At 35.5% G+C, this 20,871-nt stretch overlaps 1 protein-coding gene across 1 annotated transcript; it reads right to left on the reverse strand.

Annotated features, from left to right (window-relative positions):
• Positions 1-1,302: 1,302 nt before the first annotated feature.
• LOC140666911 (uncharacterized) lies at positions 1,303-4,229 on the reverse strand. The gene is made up of 6 exons (XM_072894462.1): positions 4,072-4,229; positions 3,385-3,630; positions 2,900-3,219; positions 2,755-2,822; positions 1,993-2,360; positions 1,303-1,471 (listed from the first exon to the last, which is right to left on the reverse strand). Exons 1-6 carry the CDS (start codon positions 4,227-4,229, stop codon positions 1,303-1,305), a joined length of 1,329 nt encoding a protein of 442 aa, XP_072750563.1.
• Positions 4,230-20,871: the final 16,642 nt, after the last annotated feature.

Below are 20,871 nucleotides of genomic sequence, written 5' to 3' on the forward strand. Positions count from 1 at the left end.
CCGTCGCTTCATCGTGGCGGGTGCTGAGCTTCCCTCCGAACTGCATGGTTTTTCGGAGGGGGTCCCTTAGCAACATGACCAAATATGGTTATGTTGCTGAATTCGCGTTTTAGTGCAGGCGAGGAAGTTCAAAGTCGAATTTCCTCGCTTGTACTTTTAGCAATTCGGTGACACCTTTCCGGTTTCGTGTTCGCGCTCGGTCTCGGGCGCGCGAGACTCGCTGCGTCAGTGGTTCGCGCGATTATCGCTTCGCTCGCGATGCATTCCTGCATCAATATAATTATATGTATATATATATATATGTATATATTCATTAAGTCTGTAGCCTTTTCTGGGGCTATAACAATCTATATAATAAATACAAATAAATTGTTAAACTTTTTCTTTTATAGTATTATATATATATATTTGTAAAATAAATATTTTATCATACTTGATATCTCTTAGCACTTTACACACGTCTACTTCATCTTGTACGTGGCTTCATTATATCATGGCTTTGCATATGCAAAATATACAATAAGTAGGAACAAAATATGTTACAATATTTTTTGAGAAATATGTATATATAACACATATATAATGTCATACACTTTTCTTATTTTTATCTGTATGTAATATAAATGAAAATAAATTGTCTATTAGAAATACAATTAGATATTGAATATAAAATTATACTTTTTTTGTATTTTATACCATAATGAATGAAATTTTAAAACGTATTTTTATAATAGCATTCAATATATATTGTTACGTCCTTCTTCAATCTTTGCGTAGTCGCGCGAAGACACTTCTTACACACACTCACTCTCACTCGCGCCGAGAATAAATCGACTCGTGTAAATAAGAAATAATCTTTAATACCACGATCCAATACAATGCACAAGTTAAATACAAAAACGTATGCATGCAGAGCCAAAAGATTCGACAATCCGCGCACGTCAACGGCTCAACCCAAATCAATCTTTTTTTTTAAAATATATCACCGGAAACAAAACCAAGCGGTTGTCAATAAACAATCCTCCAACGAAGACATTCAGCGGATGCCGAACCAGGGACGTAACATTTGCCCTCCTTCTTCAAAATTGTCGTCCCGACAATCAGAAACAAAGGGCTATCTAAAGCTGTTCTTGATCTGAGTGCTCCGATGTCGACCTCAGAACTCTAACGAATATGCCTGTACTACCCTGGGCTCCTGCCACAGGTTACCGTATAATCCGCCACATTTAATCCCGTCGCACATACACACACGTCGACTACAGGGTATCGACGAGCCATCCTGCCCTACCCTGGGCTGCTGCCTCAGGTTACCGAGCAATTCGCTGTTTGAACCCAATCGACTTCCGAAGTTCTTTCCGCTACGTCCAGGTTTCCCTGCGACTGTGAGGAAATCTTTGAACAAGAGGAGGGTATTCTTCGTGGACCCAACGTCCCCGAAGAGGCTCCCCAAGTCCCTGTCTCGACATTTGCCCTATGACCCACGGGAAAACCACGGATCAAAAACCGTGGGTGAGGCAGTCTTCTTAGGATGACAATTTCCCTCTCTTTCCTAAATTTAGCTCGCTGCTCAGCTCAACCGCTTCAGTCAAAAATTCCTTCCTTAAGGCAATCCTCTTTCCAAGACAAAGACTCTAAGAAAAGAAAAGATATTACGCAGTAACTTAATATTACTTAATACTACACGCAATCATTCTACCTAACACACTATACACCAAACGATCCATAAATTAGATTCCGGACTCCGATTTACTTCACTCTAAGGTTCTTTCGAGAAAAGAAGCTAATCGATCTGCATGCACTATTTTCTTTCTGTGCCGAGATGTCTTTTGAATACAATAAACTACTTCGCTTAATTTTTTCACTATTAAATACGGACCCTCCGAATTGCTTTGCAATTTTTGAGCCTTTCCTTTACTTCTGCAAGGATTAAACAGCCAGACTCTCTCTCTCTCTCTCTCTTCAAAAAGAACTCCTCTAACTTTTCGATCATACCGAGCCTTCATTTGTAAAGATCTCAAAGCCATACGTTCTCTAACACCGGAATGAATCTCTTCTAACTTCTCTTTCAAATTTTTCACAAAATTTCTCTTTAGAGATAATCTCTCCTCATAAAATCTCGGACTGCCCTGTAATAAATCCATAGGTAATCTAAGCTCTCGAGCAAAATATAATTCTGCAGGGGTCACTCCAGTGGTGTCATGCTTTGAAGATCTGTATGCTAACAGAAATATACGAATCCATCGATCCCAATCTTTCTGATTCTCTGAAACATATTTAGCTAAATAATTTATTATTATTGTCTGATGCTGACGCTCAACCTGTCCATCAGATTGGGGATGCAGAGCAGTTGTTCTCGTCTTCTTGATTTCAAGAAGATGCATTAATTCAGAGAATAATTGAGATTCGAAATTTTTTCCTTGATCTGTATGAATCTCAATGGGCACTCCATGAAATCATCCACCGTCTTAGCTCTAATATTCTTTATAGGGTAGGCTTCTACCCACTTCGTGAAGCAATCCACAATGACTAGTAGATACTTATTCCCTAATGTCGTTAATGGAAGAGGACCAAGGATATCCATCTGTACCCTTTCCATCGGAGAACCAACGTTATAAATCTGAAGAGGGGATTCCCTTTTCCTAAAGGACCTTTCCTCAAAACACAAATTTTACACGTCCTACACCATTCTTCAACATCCTGCTTACAAATCGCTCAAAAGAATCGTTTTCGAATCTTCCCTAAAGTCTTATTTACCCCAAAATGACCTCCCAACGGAGAATCATATGCTTGCTCCAAAATCTCCTTCACTCGACTCCGAGGAACTATCAATTGAAGAAAACCGGATTTGAGATTCGAGGCTTCCCATCTTTTAAAACCAACAAGTCCCAATATGACCAACAAATCTGTGCTGGTATATCTCCAACAGGAATTTGCGAACGAGCTGGTCTCTGTACCGCTTCTTTTCCTTGCAATATAAATGAGATGCTCAAATCCGTCCGTTGTGCATGACGCCACTCTCCAAGGCTCTTGTCTTCCAGTACAATTCGAGCGACAGACATCTTCTTTTCCACTTTAGAACAATATCCACAGCCGCTTAACTCACACAATTGTCTGGATAATCCATCGGCATTCTGATGAGAAAGCCCTTTCCGATAAATAATTTCAAATTTATACTGTTGGAACCTCTCCAGCCAACGAGCCAATTGCCTTTCTAGATCTCTAAAAGACATAAGCCATCGTAACGAAACATGGTCCGTACGAATTAAAAACTTTCGTCCTAAAAGATAATGACGAAAAAATTTAATAGAGTCTACTATCGACAAAAGCTCCCGACGAGTAACACAATAATTCCGTTCTGATTTATTCAGCACACGACTAAAATACGTAATCACTTTTTCACTGCCATCTTGCTTTTGTGACAAGACTGCTCCAATCCCTATATTCGAGGCGTCTGTATCTAGAATAAATTCACCATCCTCCTTCGGAAAGGAAAGAATTGGAGAAGAACTTAGCAATGACTTTAACTTTTCAAACGCCTCTTGACATTTTTCTTCCCACACAAACTTGGCTTTATTCTCTGTTAATGTATACAGAGGTTTGGCCAAAGACGACAAACCTTTTACAAACTTTCTATAATAAGAACAAAATCCGAGAAAACTACGCAATTGTTTTCTGGTATGGGGAATCGGCCAATCTTTCACAGCAATAATCTTTTCAGGATCTGTAGTAACACCCTCCGCAGAAACAATATGACCAAGATATTTTACTTTATTTTCAAATAAAATACATTTCTTTGGATTAATTTTTAAATTTGCTTCTCTTAATCTCGAAAATACAATTTTAAGATTATTAATCATTTCAGTAAAAGTTTTTCCAAAAATTATTACGTCATCCAAATAAACAAGACAAATTTTCGATATCAAATTTCGCAAAACTTTCTCCATTAATCTTTCAAACGTTGCAGGGGCGTTACACAAACCAAAAGGCATAACTGTAAATTGCCAAAGTCCCTTACCAATTGAAAAAGCCGTTTTCTCTTTATCTTCAGGACGGATCTTTATTTGCCAATACCCGCTTTTAAGATCCAGGGTAGAAAACCAAGAATTACCTGCTAATTGGTCAAGAATTTCATCAATTCGGGGAAGGGGATAAGAATCTTTAATAGTCACCGCATTTAACTTCCGATAATCAACGCAAAATCTTATAGAACCATCTTTCTTTTTCACCATAACAGCAGGGGAAACTCATGGACTCTGCGATTCCTCAATCACTCCTCGTGCTTTCATTTTCTTTATATTTCTATCCACTTCCGCTCTCAAATGAATTGGTATTCTACGGGGAATCTGTTTAATAGGGAGAGTATTTTGCACATTTATAACATGTTCAACTGAATTGCAATTTCCCGTAATAATATCCTCAGAAAATATATTTTCGAATTCCCTCAAAAATTCAATAAAATTCTCCCTTTCCAAATTATTCAATCTTTTAGAATTATTATCGAAGAGTTCTTTCAAAGCAACCGGTAAAGGCTCTTCAATTCTAGCTATTTTTCCTTCTATTTCAGAAACTCTAAAGACTGATTCAAACACATTTTCTAAATTCACCATTCTCAAAAAGTCTACTCCTAACAAACATTGGTCATTAATATCAGCAATAATCATGGACATTTGCAAAGAAAATCTTCCCAATTCGACTCTAACTTCTGTTTGAAATTTAACAGGAACTTTCTCTCCAGTGGGATATTTTAAATTAATATTTCCCTTAAAAACTCCATTCTTTGCATCAACAATTTTATTACTCACAATAGACACATCGGAGCCCGTGTCTACCCTGAAAGAACACTTCTTTCCATTAATCTTTCCTTCATAAATAAAATGACCTAAAGTAGTCCTTATACTACTAACATTAAAATTAATTTCCGGGAAATCTCTTTCGCAAGCTGAACCTTCCCCGTACAGCTCGACTAACCCGAGTTTTCCTTTTCTACTGGACAATCTGATCGGAAATGTCCGACTTTCTCACACGTCCAACACTCCTTACGGCCGGCGCCAAATCGGCTGCCTTGCCAATTCCTCTTTTCCTCTTTTCTCTCTCGCTTGTCTTCCGTTTTACTACTCTGCACCACGTTCTTTCTTTCAATAACTTTCTTATTAAAATTTCCTTTCTTCCTTTCAAATCCTTCCCCTTGAATCATTTTAATTGCCTTTGCCCTTTCTATTGCAACACTGAAAGATGTAATATTGTCCAATTACAACGTTCGTTTCACAAAATTATCAAAAATTTCCGAAATAAATTGCGCGCAGGCAATTTTATCACGGACTTCATGCGGACACTCGGGATATGCGAGACGAACTAATCTGTCTAATTCGGAACCCAGTGCAGCCAGATCTTCACCGAATTTTTGCTTTCTATTTGTGAACTGAATGTAAAAGTTTTAAGATAAATATCCGTCCCCAAATCGTAACTCAAGTTTTGATTTTAATTCCGCGAATTCTAAATTTGTTACATTCTGAACTGTCTCTAAAACGGCACGCGCTTTTCCTCTCAAACATGAAGCAAGAGCAACGGTCTTCATCGAGTCATCCCACCCGTTCGCCCGAGCAATTAAATTGAATTGTGAAAAATATTCTCTTAGGGATACCAAACCATCAAACGTATCTGGCTTTAATTTAAAACTTAAATCTGTGCAAACGCGATCCTCACGATTTTCTCTAAAATTTTCTAAACGCGATCCCGAGTCTCCGAAAGTTCTATTATTGGTAGGACTTAGCTGTTGAGTCTGTTGTCGTTGAAGCTGCGCCTGGAATTCAGCCTGTTGTTGTTGTAAAAGCTTCTCAAATTCAGCCCTCTGTTGTCGCTGCTCCTGATGTAATTGGTGGATTTCTTTCATTGTCGCTTATAATGCCGTTGTCTCCGTCCCTGTAAGGGACGTAACGGCTCGTAACCTCTTTCCACCCGACGGGCCAGCGACTTTTGTCTCCATACTCCCTTCTCCAGAAGCCATTTCTTTCTTGACTGATTATCTGTTCTGCGATCCCGGACGAGCCCCCAAAATGTTACGTCCTTCTTCAATCTTTGCGTAGTCGCGCGAAGACACTTCTTACACACACTCACTCTCACTCGCGCCAAAAATAAATCGACTCGCATAAATAAGAAATAATCTTTAATACCACGATCCAATACAATGCACAAATTAAATACAAAAACGTATGCATGCAAAGCCAAAAGATTCACATCCGCGCACGTCAACCCAAATCAATCTTTTTTTTTCAAATATATCACTGGAAACAAAACCAAGCGGTTGTCAATAAACAATCCTCCAACGAAGACATTCAGCGGATGCTGAATCAGGGACGTAACAATATATTATATAAATACATATATTTATTATTATTGTAAATACACGTATTCATAACTTTTTTCACACACATTATGGTATAAAATACAAAATAGAGATAATTATATACTCATGGTATAAAATATAAAATAGAGATAATTATATACTCAATACCTAATATGTATTATAAATAATAAACAATTTATTTGCGCTTATTATATACAAATAAAAATAAGAAAAGTATGATATTAGATATACATATATAGTGTTATATACACTATATATTTCTCAAATTAAACATTGTAGCATATTTAGTTCCATATTTATTGCATGTTTGGCATATGCAAAACCATGATATAATAAAGCTATGTACAAGATGAAGTAGACGTATGCAAAGTGTCTAAGAGATATCAAATATGATAAAATATTTATTTCACAAATATATATAATATTATACATTTATAAAATTAAAGAAAAAGTTTAACAATTTATTTGTATTTATTATATAGAGATAAAAATAAGTATATAACATTAGATGTACAATGTTATATACATATAATTCTCAAATAATTAAATATTTTGTTTATATTCATTGCACACATTTTGTGTTACGTCCAGGCCCGTAGAAAGGATGGGTCAGAGGAAGGGCGTAACAGGAACTGTTCCGATGTCAAAAGTCTTATCGACGAGTGACTCGGTCGAGCGAGCTGCAGGTTAGCAAACAGGTAAACGACGGGTGTCGTTATTACTCTGTTATGCGAACGCTCTCTCTCGGTGGTCCCTTTTTGGTAAGAGAATCGAATCTCTTTTACGCGGGACGGGATCTTGTGTGATCTTTCGCGTGGAGGGAGTGAGGGAGTTAAATAAGTTTACCGATCATTTAATTTTTAAATTAACATTTATTCAATTGATCCCTACCATTATATATATAACTTTATTGATATTATCAAATCCGCCTTAAATTATTTGTACGAGTGTGTGTGTGTTTGTGTGTGTGGATCGCGAGTGTTACAAAAGTACGGAGGTCATCAACCAGAAAAGAAGGGGAACGAGTGCGAGTCTAAAGATTTTATTCTGATTGGTATTTGTACAATAGTTTATAATAAGAAAAAAAAAATAAATAATAAAGATTTACGAAAATGTAATATGTGTTACGGCGCGATTTCGCACACGGTCGTGTCGTCCGATCTATGGTCTCGGTTGGCTCGCGAGAATCGGCGGGTCGGCGCGATTTTAGGCATACTTAGTAAAAGAACAGGGTTGAATAAAGGAGAAAGGAGACGATGAGAGAAAAAAAACAAAAGAGAAGGAAATTAAACTTACTACTTAGGCAGATTGGTTGCGTTTTAGCTGCTGGTGTAGTTGTGGCTCCAGTTGTGGTCTTACTCGGCGGGTGGTCTTTGTTGAGCACTGACTCTAATAGGTTTTAAGACGTAATCGGAACTCCCGCAGTGTAAAACGAATTGCTTGAGTCAGCGAACGACCGAAAAATCTATGCCGAATGAATCTGATGCTGTACTATCGACTGATTTTAATTTTTGGAATGTTCGTAATGCACGAGTCTTCCCTTTTTATATTAAATCTTGAGGGCGTTTTAACAATTTGGGCGGGAGTATTTTTGAGATTTTGACGTATAAAAAGCTGTCGTTCGGTGAGATCCTTCTCCTCCTTATTTTTGATTGTTGCTGATTGGTGGGCTCTGTACGGCCTCTTAGGAAATTTGGAGATTCTTCATTTGGTTATCTCCTGGGATTATGCGGCTGTTTTTATCCATTATTTATTTAGGGGATCTCGCTTTCGGTCCTTTTCGGTCATTTCTTTGAACATCGATTTCAATGTTTAAAACATTTTTTTCGTTCCGCGGCCCTCTTATGACTGGTCGGGCAATTATTGCTTTATCTTTATAGAAGGTAAAGACGTGGAGCCGACAGTGCGTAGCGGCATTATTTGTTTCTTTCTTAGGATTATGCAGCTGTGTTTGTTGATTTATTCATTTAGAGGATCTCACTATCGATCCTTTCCGGTCGTTTCCTTTGAACATCGATTTCAATGTTTTAAAATATTTTTCGTCGCGCGATCCCTTTTATGATTAGTCGGGCGATTATTGCTTCATTTTCGTGGGAGGAAAAACGTGGAGCCGACAGTGCGTAGCGGCATTATTTGTTTCTTTCTTAAGATTATGCAGCTGTGTTTGTCTGTTTCGTTGTTTAGAGGATTTCGTTATTGATCCCTTCCGGTATTTGTTTAGATATCGTTTTTAGTAGGTCTAAACATTATTTAATAATAACGGTTCTTTTTTATTGCGCGACCCGTTTTTTGTGACCGATCGGACGATTATTGTTCATTTCGTGGGAGGAAAAACGTGGAGCCGACAGGACGTAACATTTTGCATGACGATTCCTCCCGCACATGGCTTTGCATGGCAATAATTTTGGTCGAACAAAGAAATGCAACAGAATATGAATATATCATTTGACATATATACATATGGAACGTCAATGTGTAATTAACAAAAAGAAACGTATAATGCCAGTACACGTTAAATCGCCCGTGGCTTTATATATAACATATATAATATAAAATATATTTATAGAATATTTTATATATAGAATAGGCGCCTTCCATCGCCCATTCTCGTAAGACGCAACCATAATGTATGTATTATTTTCGTCTCTCCGAGTACAAAGAAATCAATAATATTGAAGCGCCTTTTCCAATGATTCATTGGATTACCATTTTGGAAAAGGCGACAATTCATTTTCTGCTACAATATTAAGAAAATGTTGCCTCATGTATTCCATACGATTGAAATATTTCTCGTTAGAAGGATTTCCTTCTAATGCTACAGCTGTGGCGAAAGCTGCAGCATAAATTCCACAACATATGCCATCAGGTTGTACTTGAACTTTTGCAAATATTATATCATTTGCACTTATTTGTGGATAACGACGATTAATGTAATTTTTTTCTTTAGACGTCAATTTATCGTATGTACAACCGAGTAAACTGTCGTACACTCGAAGCTTGGTGCTGTCAAAAAATATACATCGCCAGTGATCACTACAATTTTCTCCAATAATTTGTAAGCTTTTGTCGCTACGACTTGCTTCAATTAAATGAGGATATTCTAAATATAGCTTTGTGTTTTAAAATGAGATTTATTTCTTACGACGCGTAAAAATCGGTTCAATAATTCGTCGTTTAGTTTGCAACGTACAGGTAAAACATTGTCTCTTACTAAATTAATAACCCAGTAAAATGGAATTTTTTTGAAGAAATAATTGAACAAATGCTGCAATTTTGTGGAGAGGTGTGTTTTGGGGTGCTTTTTGACATATCAAAAGTCCCCATGCGTGGAAGCTACGGAAAACTCACAGTGGTGACAAAAAGGTCCAAAAAACTGGTTTTTCGTAAATAATTCGAAAAGTATCAAGTTTACGAGCAAAAACATAAATATCAAAATTGTAGTTAATAAAATTCCGCACAATTTGATTTTTTATAGAACTCCGTACAACCAATAGAAGCCGAGATAGAATTTTTAAAAATATGAGTCATTTTGCGACGCGACGAAAACGCGCCCGCGCGTTGTGCATTTTTCGTTAATATCTTGAAAATGGCCATTTGGATCGCAAAATCGTTTAAATGAAAGTTGTAGAGCACTAAATTGCGAATAAATTGCGTTTTTTTTTATTCCTGTGCGATTGATATTTGCGGAGATACGAATATTTAAAACTTTTTGAGTGCGCTGTTAATGGCTAAAACTACAATTTTCGTGTGAAAAAATCGATTATAACTCAAAAAGTACTGACCGTACGTATATAGCATGTATTATAAAGTAATAGGGAATAAAATTTTGGAACTTTTCATGTATATTTAAATTCATTTTGGTAATGAGTGTATGAGATAAAGGCAAGAAAGTTGCAAAATTTGAATTTTGAAAGGTATTTTGCAAAATTGCTCACTTCTGGTTGGCTATAGGCTGTAATAACATATACATTAATTAAAGACAATTAAATTATCTTTAAAATGAGCCGTGGCAGACCCTTTTACGATAAATCGTTTATGAGTTATAGATGTTTAAAAATAAAGGCCAATATACATTTTTATTAAAAATTACAGTTATAGTTCATATACATATATAAATGGTCCGGCTGCGTAAGTCCATCATGAGATGTGTTTTACTAAAAAAAACAGGCATTGGAAAAATGCTGTATTTCGAATAAATTATGCCAAAATTGCATTTTCATTCCTTTTCTTATCTATATCTTCATTTCTGTCAACTTTACAAAGAAAATGCACAGGACCTAAATTGAAGGAAATTTTGTTACCTTCAATTTAGGTCCTGTGGATTTTCTTTGTAAAGTTGACAGAAATGAAGATATAGATAAGAAAAGGAATGAAAATGCAATTTTGGCATAATTTATTCGAAATACAGCATTTTTCCAATGCCTGTTTTTTTAGTAAAATACATCTCGTGATGGACTTACGCAGCTGGACCATTTTCATATGTATATGAACTAATAAAAATAGGTTAAAACTAATTTTTAAAAAATTATTACCCATACGTTTTTGCACTATAACTGTAATTTTTAATAAAAATGTATATTAGCCTTTATATTTAAACACCTATAACTCATAAACGATTTATCGTAGAAAGGTCTGCCGCGGCTCATTTTAAAGATAATTTAATTGTCTTTAATTAATGTATATGTTATTATAGCCTACAGTCAACTGGAAGTGAGATATTTTGCAAAATATCTTTCAAAATTTAAATTTTGCAACTTTCTTGCCTTTATCTCATACACTCATTACCAAAATGAATTTAAATATACATGAAAAGTTTCAAAATTTTATTCCCTATTACTTTTATAATACATGCTATATGCGTACGATCAGTACTTTTTGAGTTATAATCGACTTTTTCACACAAAAATTGTAGTTTTAGCCACTAACAGCGCACTCAACAAATTTTTAAATATTCGTATCTCCGCAAATATCGATCGCACAGGAATAAAAAAAACATAATTTATTCGCAATTTAGTGCTCTACAACTTTGATTTAAACGATTTTGCGATCCAAATGGCCACTTTCGAAATATTAACGAAAAATGCACGACGCGCGGGCGCGTTTTCATCGCATCGCATGACCCATATTTTAAAAAATTCTATCTCGGCTTCTATTGGTCGTATGGTGTTCTATAAAAAACCAAATTGTGCGGAATTTTATTAGCTACAATTTTGATATTCATGTTTTTGCTCGTAAACTTGATACTTTTCGAATTATTTACGAAAAACCGGTTGTTTGTCACCACTGTGAATTTTCCGTAGCTTCCACGCATGGGGACTTTTGATATGTCAAAAAGCACTCCAAAACAGACCTCTCCACGAAATTGCAGCATTTGTTCAATTATTTTTTCCAAATCGTGAAATATCGAGCAATTTTACTGGGCTATAAAAGGAATAACCTGTTTATCGAGAAATTCTTTATGTCTCGCTATATCATCTTCAGTTAGTTCTTCTTTATTTTGTGAATAACTAACAATGATGCAATCGTCATCTTGTTCCGCATTTGTCAGAACAGTAACAGTAGTATTAGTTGCTTCCATTGGTAAAATATTGGATTCGTAACATTGACTTTCTTTGATAATATTTTCGTCTATATTATATTGTCGACGATTTTTTCGACCAGTAAATTTTAGGCTGCTTCTTGAGCTTCTATTATATATTTAGGATTTCTAATAGGCATATGTCTATTATGTCGACTATCCAAGATTTCGGGCAGCATGCAATCATAATAGAAACGTGTTAAAAAGGGCAGCATTTGAGTATTCCAAAATACATTGTTCCTATTAACACGTACTATTTTTAAGCTTCTTGGCGTCCACACAGTAAAAATACAATATTCTCGCTACGTTACACTTAACTGGCCTTGAACTTGATAGAAAAATCGATGTTTTGGATTCATCTTATCTAGATTTTTCTTATCAAAAACGCTTTTTAATTGAGGCAGCGTCTTTATAGCCTCTTCCGCTGTTAAATATTCAGCTGATAGAGGACATTTTATTTCTACCAGGCTATCTTTATCTGAGCCCATTAGGAGAAGCACCTAAGCATGGATTTTTAACATCAATGAATAATCCGCAAGTTTTAATCTCCTTTTTCTTTTTTTTTGTCCAATTTTTTTGCAATTTTTTCCTCTCGCAACTATATTTCATAGCCGCGGTATCGATAGAGGGAGGGAACAAAATGTTCTTTACAATTGCAGCGCAAAATGTCACATGCAAACCGCATCTGGCACAAAATGCAACCAGCTCACGAATAAATCGCCTCTGGGATAATTTTTTAACCAATGTGCCTTGCAAACCGCATCTGGCATAAAATATTGCAACTAGATTACGACTAAATCGCCTCTGGAATAATTTTTTAACCAGTGCGCACATGCAAACCGCATCTGGCATAAAATGCAACCAGCTCACGAATAAATCGCCTCTGGGATTATTTTTTAACTAATGCGCACATGCAAACCACATTTTAATAATAGACTTTATATATACTACTTATATATTTTATTTAGGAATTGTTTTAAAGATATAATTTGAAAAAAAAATGTAAAACAATTTTCATAATACTAATGTTTTAATGGACTTTATGGAAGTCAAATTACGAAATATTATCGTTTTCAAATGATACCAGTCATCACTCAAAAAGTGTGATTAATGACGTTAAAAATCCGTCTTGTGTTAATAGAAATATTTGGATTTTTAGATCAATGGACAATTTCAAGAACATTATAACATTATTTTATTATTTTGATAATTTGATTATTAGAGAATAAAGTATGTGCTTTATAAAAGTGAAAATGTCAAATGGGACATTGTAACTTTCTCTATATATATTATATTATTTAAATAATATTATTATATTTTATATGTATATATTATTTATATATAACTTATGAATCAAAATTCATATTTGATAAAAAATATAAATTTATTGGAAAATAAGATCGCTCTTCTAATGAAATCTTTCATTCGAAAACGATATGCCATAACATATTTGGATAACAATATAATATAATAAATAACATATGATATAACAACATTAAAACAATTCCTTTAATATAAATGAAAATATTAACCTTTTCATCCAGCCTTCCTTGAAGGAAACTCTACGTTGACAGAGAGACAAATATTTCCAATCGTGCTGTTGACCCATAAATAACTAACACTACACAAATAACTTCACTACACAAAACTACACTAAACGATATTAGAGCGTGCATCAGTAATGCCAAATCAGATGCATGGCTCACTCTCCGTATGACACACACACAAGCGCGAGTCGTGTATATATGGCGCCGCGCACGTGCCAAGCTCACATGTAAACGGCTCGCGCTTTGAATGTGTGTCATACGGGCCGTGAGCCGGTTCGGTATCACCGGCGTGCATGTATATTACTCTACGCATGAAATAGACAAGGATAGTACTATTGTCTTTCCTTGTCACAGAAAAAGATTAGAGCTCTGACTATCGCGACACCAGTCAATCTGCTGGTATACTAATCTATTGCTCTTTTTTATCCATTTATCTTCGATTTTCGTATGATAATATGCACGAAAATGTTTTAAAACGAAATTATTTTTACTAGACCTCAAAATCATTTCTAAAAGTTTACATATATTCTTTCATGCATTTCCAAGCGGGAATCTATCTTATTTTGTACGTGCAAATTGTAAAACTTTTATATTAAACATATAACTTTTATATTAAATATATGTATGACTTGACGCTAGCAGTCGATAATTTAAAACTGTAATTTTTTTTCTCGTTTTTAACTGAAAATTGAACACAACACCGGTTTGTTATTATATGTACTTTAATCATGGAGAAGCATTTTTCATTCTGTGCAACCAATTTAATAATTTCGTTTAAAAACTAAACAATCGTTTTGATTGGTAAGGTAGTACGGTACGGTATCCCCTTAAACTTTAAATTTTAAATTTAAACCTTTTAAACAAAAAATGTTAAACTTTAAAAATAAAATAGATTCAAACAAAAATTATTATTAAATGTTTTGATTAAAAATACTACTTCGAAGTTGAACGATATTCTTAATAAATCACATTTTTCCTTTTCAACAGACATTTTTTTCTCGATGTTGATTTATTATTTTGTTCAATTTCAATTCTTCCAACATTATTTTTTTCTTTTTCAAATTTAGCTTTTCTTTTTTTAATTCAAGTTCTTCTATTTTTCTTTTATGATTATTTTCATCATGATTTCTTCTATCTTCATATTTTTGTTGTATAATTTGTAAATGTTCTAACCACTGTTTTTCTAATTCTAACTTTTGGACGAGCTACTTTAGAACCTGTTCCATGTACGTTACGTTTTTTTATTTTGTTTATTTTTACATTACTTGATTCTGTTTGTATATTCACATTCTCTGTTGAGCCTGTTTCATATACGCTACGTTTTTTTATTTAGTTTATTTCTTTATTGTTCTGTATACTATTTGATTCTTTTTCTACAGCAACATTTTCGGAGGCTGTTTCATATATCCTATGTTCTTGGTTTATTTTTATATTGTTCTGAATACCATATGATTCTTTTTCTAAATCATTTGTTAAGTTGTTTATATTTTGGTTTTGAGATTGATTCGATGAAACTGCCTTTAATAATAGTGTATTAAAAGAATTTTCCTTACTAGCACTACCACTTTTATCGCCTAAAATTTCTTGTATTCGTTCTTCAAATTCATCAAGAGCTTTTGAGGCATTTTCACTTGTACGATTGTGATCCTTCTTTTTATTATATGACTTCTTTAAAGCGCTGAACTTCCATCTTACTTCATCACATGTTAACTGCAAATATAAATTACAAATGATAAGCAAATAATATAAAATATTAACATAAATTAAACATATACAGGGTGGACCATTTTAATCCATTCAGTCGAATATCTCGAAAACTAAGCCCGGGAGAGAAAAGTGTTTCAGACAAAAGTTGTATGGTTTCGAGGGGGCCATAAGATGGCACCATTGGTTTGACCTTGAAAAGTCATTTGAAGGTCACGTGAAGATCACTTCAAGTTTTTTAAATGGAACACCCTATATATTTTTACATATTCTTGTAGCTAATCTCGAGAGCTTTCCAAAACACTTATGACAAAGTATTTTTTATTAAGTATTTTTTGAGTTATAAGACTTCAAAGTTGCAGTATTTTGACATAAAATACAAGATATCTCATAAAATATTCATTTTTTGATTATCTTACTCTAATAAAAGTAAAAATGTGTAACTTAGTTGCAAATTCAGATTTTTACTTTAACATAATTATGTATTTTCTTTACACCAATTGATTCGTCTCATTATTCTGTGCATAAAAGTATTAGAGTAAGATAATCAAAAAATGAATATTTTATGAGATATCTTGTATTTTATGTCAAAATACTGCAACTTTGAAGTCTTATAACTCAAAAAATACTTAATAAAAAATACTTTGTCATAAGTGTTTTGGAAAGCTCTCGAGATTAGCTACAAGAATATGTAAAAATATATAGGGTGTTCCATTTAAAAAACTTGAAGTGACCTTCACGTGACCTTCAAATGACTTTTCAAGGTCAATGGTACCATCTTATGGCCCCCTCGAAACCATATAACTTTTGTCTGAAACATTTTTCTCTCCCGGGCTTGGTTTTCGAGATATTCGACTGGATGGATTAAAATGGTTCACCCTGTATATATATATATATATATATATATATATATATATACAGGGTGGACACATATATACATACATATATACAAAATTATTTTACACTTACCGGAGCTTCAAATAATAATAATGTATTGAGATCATTAGCAATAGATTACCAAAACATTTTATTTTTTTTGGTATTATCTGCTTCAATATTTCGGATTTCGTAAGCAGATAAAAGTGCACAAGTAGCTCGCTTTGACCATGTAAATTTGGATTCTTGTGAATCTTGATCTAAAATTGTTACATCTAGCTTAGTTATAACTGTTTCAACTTGCTCTTCATTTATAGAACCATCTTTTTCTTTAATTTAGATAAAATTTGGTTTTTGTAGATTGCTCAAATTGATCAATTTCGTGCCACTTTTCCAAATTATTTTGCTGTTATTTTGCAATAATTGCATTTCTTTTATTGTAATAGGCTGTAATATATATACAAAAATAAAAAATGATTTAGGTTAAAACAGAGATAAATAATTGTATTACTTTACATTTGACAACTAATTTTGTCTACTTAACATAAACAAAATTGATATAAAAAACTTAAATAATGATAAAAATACATAATAATAACTAAATTTTGTACCTTCAGTTCTATCTTGCAACAATTTCTCTTTTTCATATACATCAGGTTTAACCACACTTCTTCTTCTTCTAGTTTTGTTGGCTCGGATTCCAACTTTCTCATGCGACCATAGACTTTAACCACATTTGACTCACCTCTTAAGCAGAGTCAATGGAAGTTGACTTGTGTCATCGACTAAAAGCGACACAAATGTAATGGAAAGCAGAAATGGTACTTGAAGTCACCTCGTGTCGACTTGTGTTACTAAATGGAAAGCACCCGGTATCGGACAACTCGGAGAGTCGCGGGTCAAATAATAGCAATGATAACAATTATAAATGAACGGTATAAAATAATCGATCGACGGTAACAATCTTCTTGGAGCTAATAACGTAACACACCCCCGTGAGGGGTTTGCGACGACGGTCCATGCCGTCCCGGCAACGCTAATAACAGGTCGACATTGCGACTACGTAAGATCCGGCAATCACTTACAATATCGATACGAACGACGAAAAGACGCAATCGTGGCGAGAAAGTAAGAAAAGAAAGATTACAGCGGCTACAAACTCGCGAAAATTAAGAGAGCGTTATTGCAAGCTCCCGAGATGACGGGGCCGAATTTTTTAGGCGAGTACGCCGTCGACAGCTCGCGCCTCCGACAGCCGATCGTCCTGGCTCAGACGAATCGCTCGATAAAACATGCAGCGAGACTCGTGGTCGAGAATCGAGGCCCTTTTTGCGTACGCGAATCGCGCGGTTCACTCACGATAAGATACTCACCCTACGTTGATAGAGGGAGGGAGCTGGTCTTTTCCCGGGCCCCGCTAGGCCCCCGCATGCGCCCGCAACGCCGCTCCTCCACAAGGGTGGCGGCCACACACTTTTACACCCGTCGACACGACCACTTGGATATCGCAGTTTTTCACGGGCACTCGACAGCACTTTCGGGGGGAATCCTGCGATTCCGCCCGGCGACAACTTACAATGACCGAAAGATACCGACAATGGACTAGATTTACGACGTGACAGGTCGGTTCGCGAAGAGGCGAACGAGAACACCGGGTAAACCAACGCCTTACGATCCTTTCGAGCCCCTTGACTGCAATCGCTCTCCAACTTCGAAACGCCAAAAAAAAGAACCAAATGAAATCACCGATTTCTCGCGACAACGCGCCCGAGTCAGAAGGGTCGACTTCACAGATCGTGTCAATGGTGGCGTATTCCGCGCGACAATATTTCATAAATATTCTGGACAGCCTCACCGGTGGATGCGCTCCTCGTCGAGGTCACCAAAAATCATCGTCCGATCCGTTGCTGCACCGAGCGTTCGTGATAACTTTTATTGTGCGTCGTCTCTCGCTGCGTGATCGCACTTCAATGATTCTCGATCGAATCTCCCGCTAAGCTCTTTGGAATCTCTATTTATCCCCGCCGCCGTACCGTTCTTATCACTACCGGTGAGCGGGGTAGTCGCCCCGCGCTTTCAAATTTTACTTCGCGCACGGACGTATCTCGCGCCCGGACTCCCGGGTCTTGGGCGGTTGGGTCGCATCACTCGGGTTCTTGCTACTCCCTCGCGTGCTTCTTTCCCGACGGGGTGGCTGCTCCGTCTCTGTCCGTGTTGGTCCCCTCGGGGCCGGACATCGCTCTTCCCCGTGTCGCTCTACAATTTTTCTTTCTGCTGTCGGGGCGCCTTTCTCGCCCTTTGTTGTTGATCGGCCCTGTGTTTACGGCATTCCTGCACTATTGTCACCTTTGAAGTGCTCCTCGTCATAATCCCTCGTTATCGCCGTAATTTATGGCATCGAGAATATAAGGGAGCGTCCCGTTTGACCATGTCACGATTGACTACAGCCACTTATATCGACCGATGCCTAGAGTCATCAGCAACGATTAACCAATCAGAGAGCCTCATTTTAAACTGGCCAATCGGAGACGTGGTCAATAGACTCCCACCCGAATATAACAATTACAACGGTTAATATTCAAATTGAATAATCGAAATCGCTTACCTCTTTAGGAATCGCGGTAGGGCTCTCGATTACTCGATCGATGCGTACACTCGGTTCGCGCTTCGCAATAATTTTTAGCGGAGTGCACGCCCGTCGTGACGGCCACGTCACAAGGTTTAGCTTCTATTTCCGTTGAATCTTCATTATTGCAGCTTTCATTTAGTTTTGTTATTGCCTCTGCTGGAGTTTTGCATTCTTTGCAATCATTCATTCTAAAGCGTTGTAACAAACTTGATAAATAGCTTCTCTGACTTAGATATATTCCGTCTTCTGATCTTCTAATATTTATTCCAAGAAATTGTGTTAAATCACTCATATTTGTCATTTCAAATGTTTTTGTTAATTTATTTTTTAATTTTTTAATTTCTTGTAAGTCATTACTAGCTATAATTATGTCATCTACATATATTAACAAATATAAGACTTTTTCTTCATATAGTTTTACATACAGACAGGGATCGTTTTTCTGATCTTCTTAGTTGTTGACTTTCAGCAAACTCGTTGAATTTATTATTCCAGTTAAGTGGTGCTTGTTTCAGACCATATAATGTCTTATTTAATTTGCATACAAGATTGTTATTAGCTTCAATTCCTTCAGGTTTTCTCATGTAGATACCTTCTTTTATAGTTTCATGCAGAAACGCTGATTTTATATCCATTTGCTGAGCTTTAAGATTCTTGTGATTTATTACAGCTAACAAAGCTCTTATAGTAGTCAATCTGGCAACCGGAGAGTAAGTTCCTCGTAGTCAAAACCTTTTTTTGAATAAAGCAACAAGGCGAGCTTTATATTCCTTTATTTGACCATCAGGATATCTTTTTAATCGGAACACCCATTTACTATCTATAATTTTTGCATTCTTTGGTTTATTCACTAAGATCCAGATATTGTCTTTCAATACTTTCGTTTCTTCATCTACAGCTGATTTCCAATGTTTGTAATCTGATCTTGTTTTTGCTATTTCTAAGCTTTCAGGTACTTCATTTACAAATGATCCCAGATAGCAAAGCGTTCCTTGGTGTAAAAAAGGAAATCATTGCTAGAAATAAGTTTTCCTTCCGTTTCCATTATGTTGCTATTATCGGGACAATAATAATTTTGTTTGGTTTAACTTAAAAGCATTATGCGGACAACAGTTGCCTATACGCAAACGAGCGGAAATACTGTAGCATACTTATTGTCAGAAAAGTTGCTACAATCTGATGAAAACAGTTTTTATAAAATATTTAATCCACATTTCCTCCAATTAAGTGGAAATATGTATATTACCATAACTATAATAATCGATCTTAATATAATTAGTATATGAAATTGCAATTATATATATATTTAGTAATAATTATCTACAATATTTTGTGTTCGGAAGTGGTGGCCGACATAGAATACGAGCAAATTGAATGTTTAATAAATATTTTTCATATAATTTTTTTACTATATATATATAGTAAAAAATAATATGAAAAATATTTATTAAAAAACATTTATTAAAAAATTTATTTATTAAAAAATATATTAAAATATAAAAAGAAAAAAATTATTATTAAAAACATTCAATTTGCTGTCCAATCTCTGTCTAGACTCTAATATACAACAGAGTGTCCGGTAATAACCGCCTCACCGCTCATATACAGGTAGAGCAGGTCAAACTGAGTAGAAAAGTCTTCTACCATTTTTCGATTTTCAAAATAATTATCGAGAAATTAATTAAAAAAGATCAGTGAATCCGCGCGAGTAAAGCGCGCGCGGCGAGAAGGTCGTCCACAGACTTCTATACTATAACTAGACCGCTAACATCCTTATATATTAGACCTAAAAAGTGACCTTGAAAAATATGTACAACATTAGTAGAATAGAGAAAAGGAGAGGATAGATATATAATATGGCTACTACAGAAAACTCGTGTGTGAATGACATTGCTTTAAATTCAACCAATCAGCGTGACTGTCATTTTACTAATGATGACGCATGCGCATAAGTTTTGTACACAACATTAGTAGGATAGAGAAAAGGAGGGGATAGATATATAATACGGCTACTACAGAAAACTCGTGTGTGACGGGCGTCCCCGTTGCCTCGACCGGGCGTACTAGGCCTCCGGTTCCTTTACCGCGATCTTCCGGACAACGGGCGTTCTCGTAGCGGGATTCTCTAACGTTTTAACGACAATATTCGTTATCGTTAAAAACCGACAATTGT

The sequence above is a fragment of the Anoplolepis gracilipes genome, chromosome 6, assembly GCF_047496725.1.
Source record: "Anoplolepis gracilipes chromosome 6, ASM4749672v1, whole genome shotgun sequence".
NCBI lineage: Eukaryota > Metazoa > Arthropoda > Insecta > Hymenoptera > Formicidae > Anoplolepis > Anoplolepis gracilipes.

Excerpts from the sequence above, each read along its gene's own strand:
- LOC140666911 (XM_072894462.1), bottom strand. The coding sequence starts at position 4,229 with ATGGTGAAAAAGAAAGATGGTTCTATAAGATTTTGCGTTGATTATCGG. Across the intron at positions 3,631-4,071 it reads ACCCTGGATCTTAAAAGCGG|AAAGTTTGTAAAAGGTTTGT; the intron begins GTATTGGCAAAT and ends TTCTTATTATAG. Across the intron at positions 3,220-3,384 it reads GGCAGTGAAAAAGTGATTAC|AGATCTAGAAAGGCAATTGG; the intron begins GTATTTTAGTCG and ends TATGTCTTTTAG.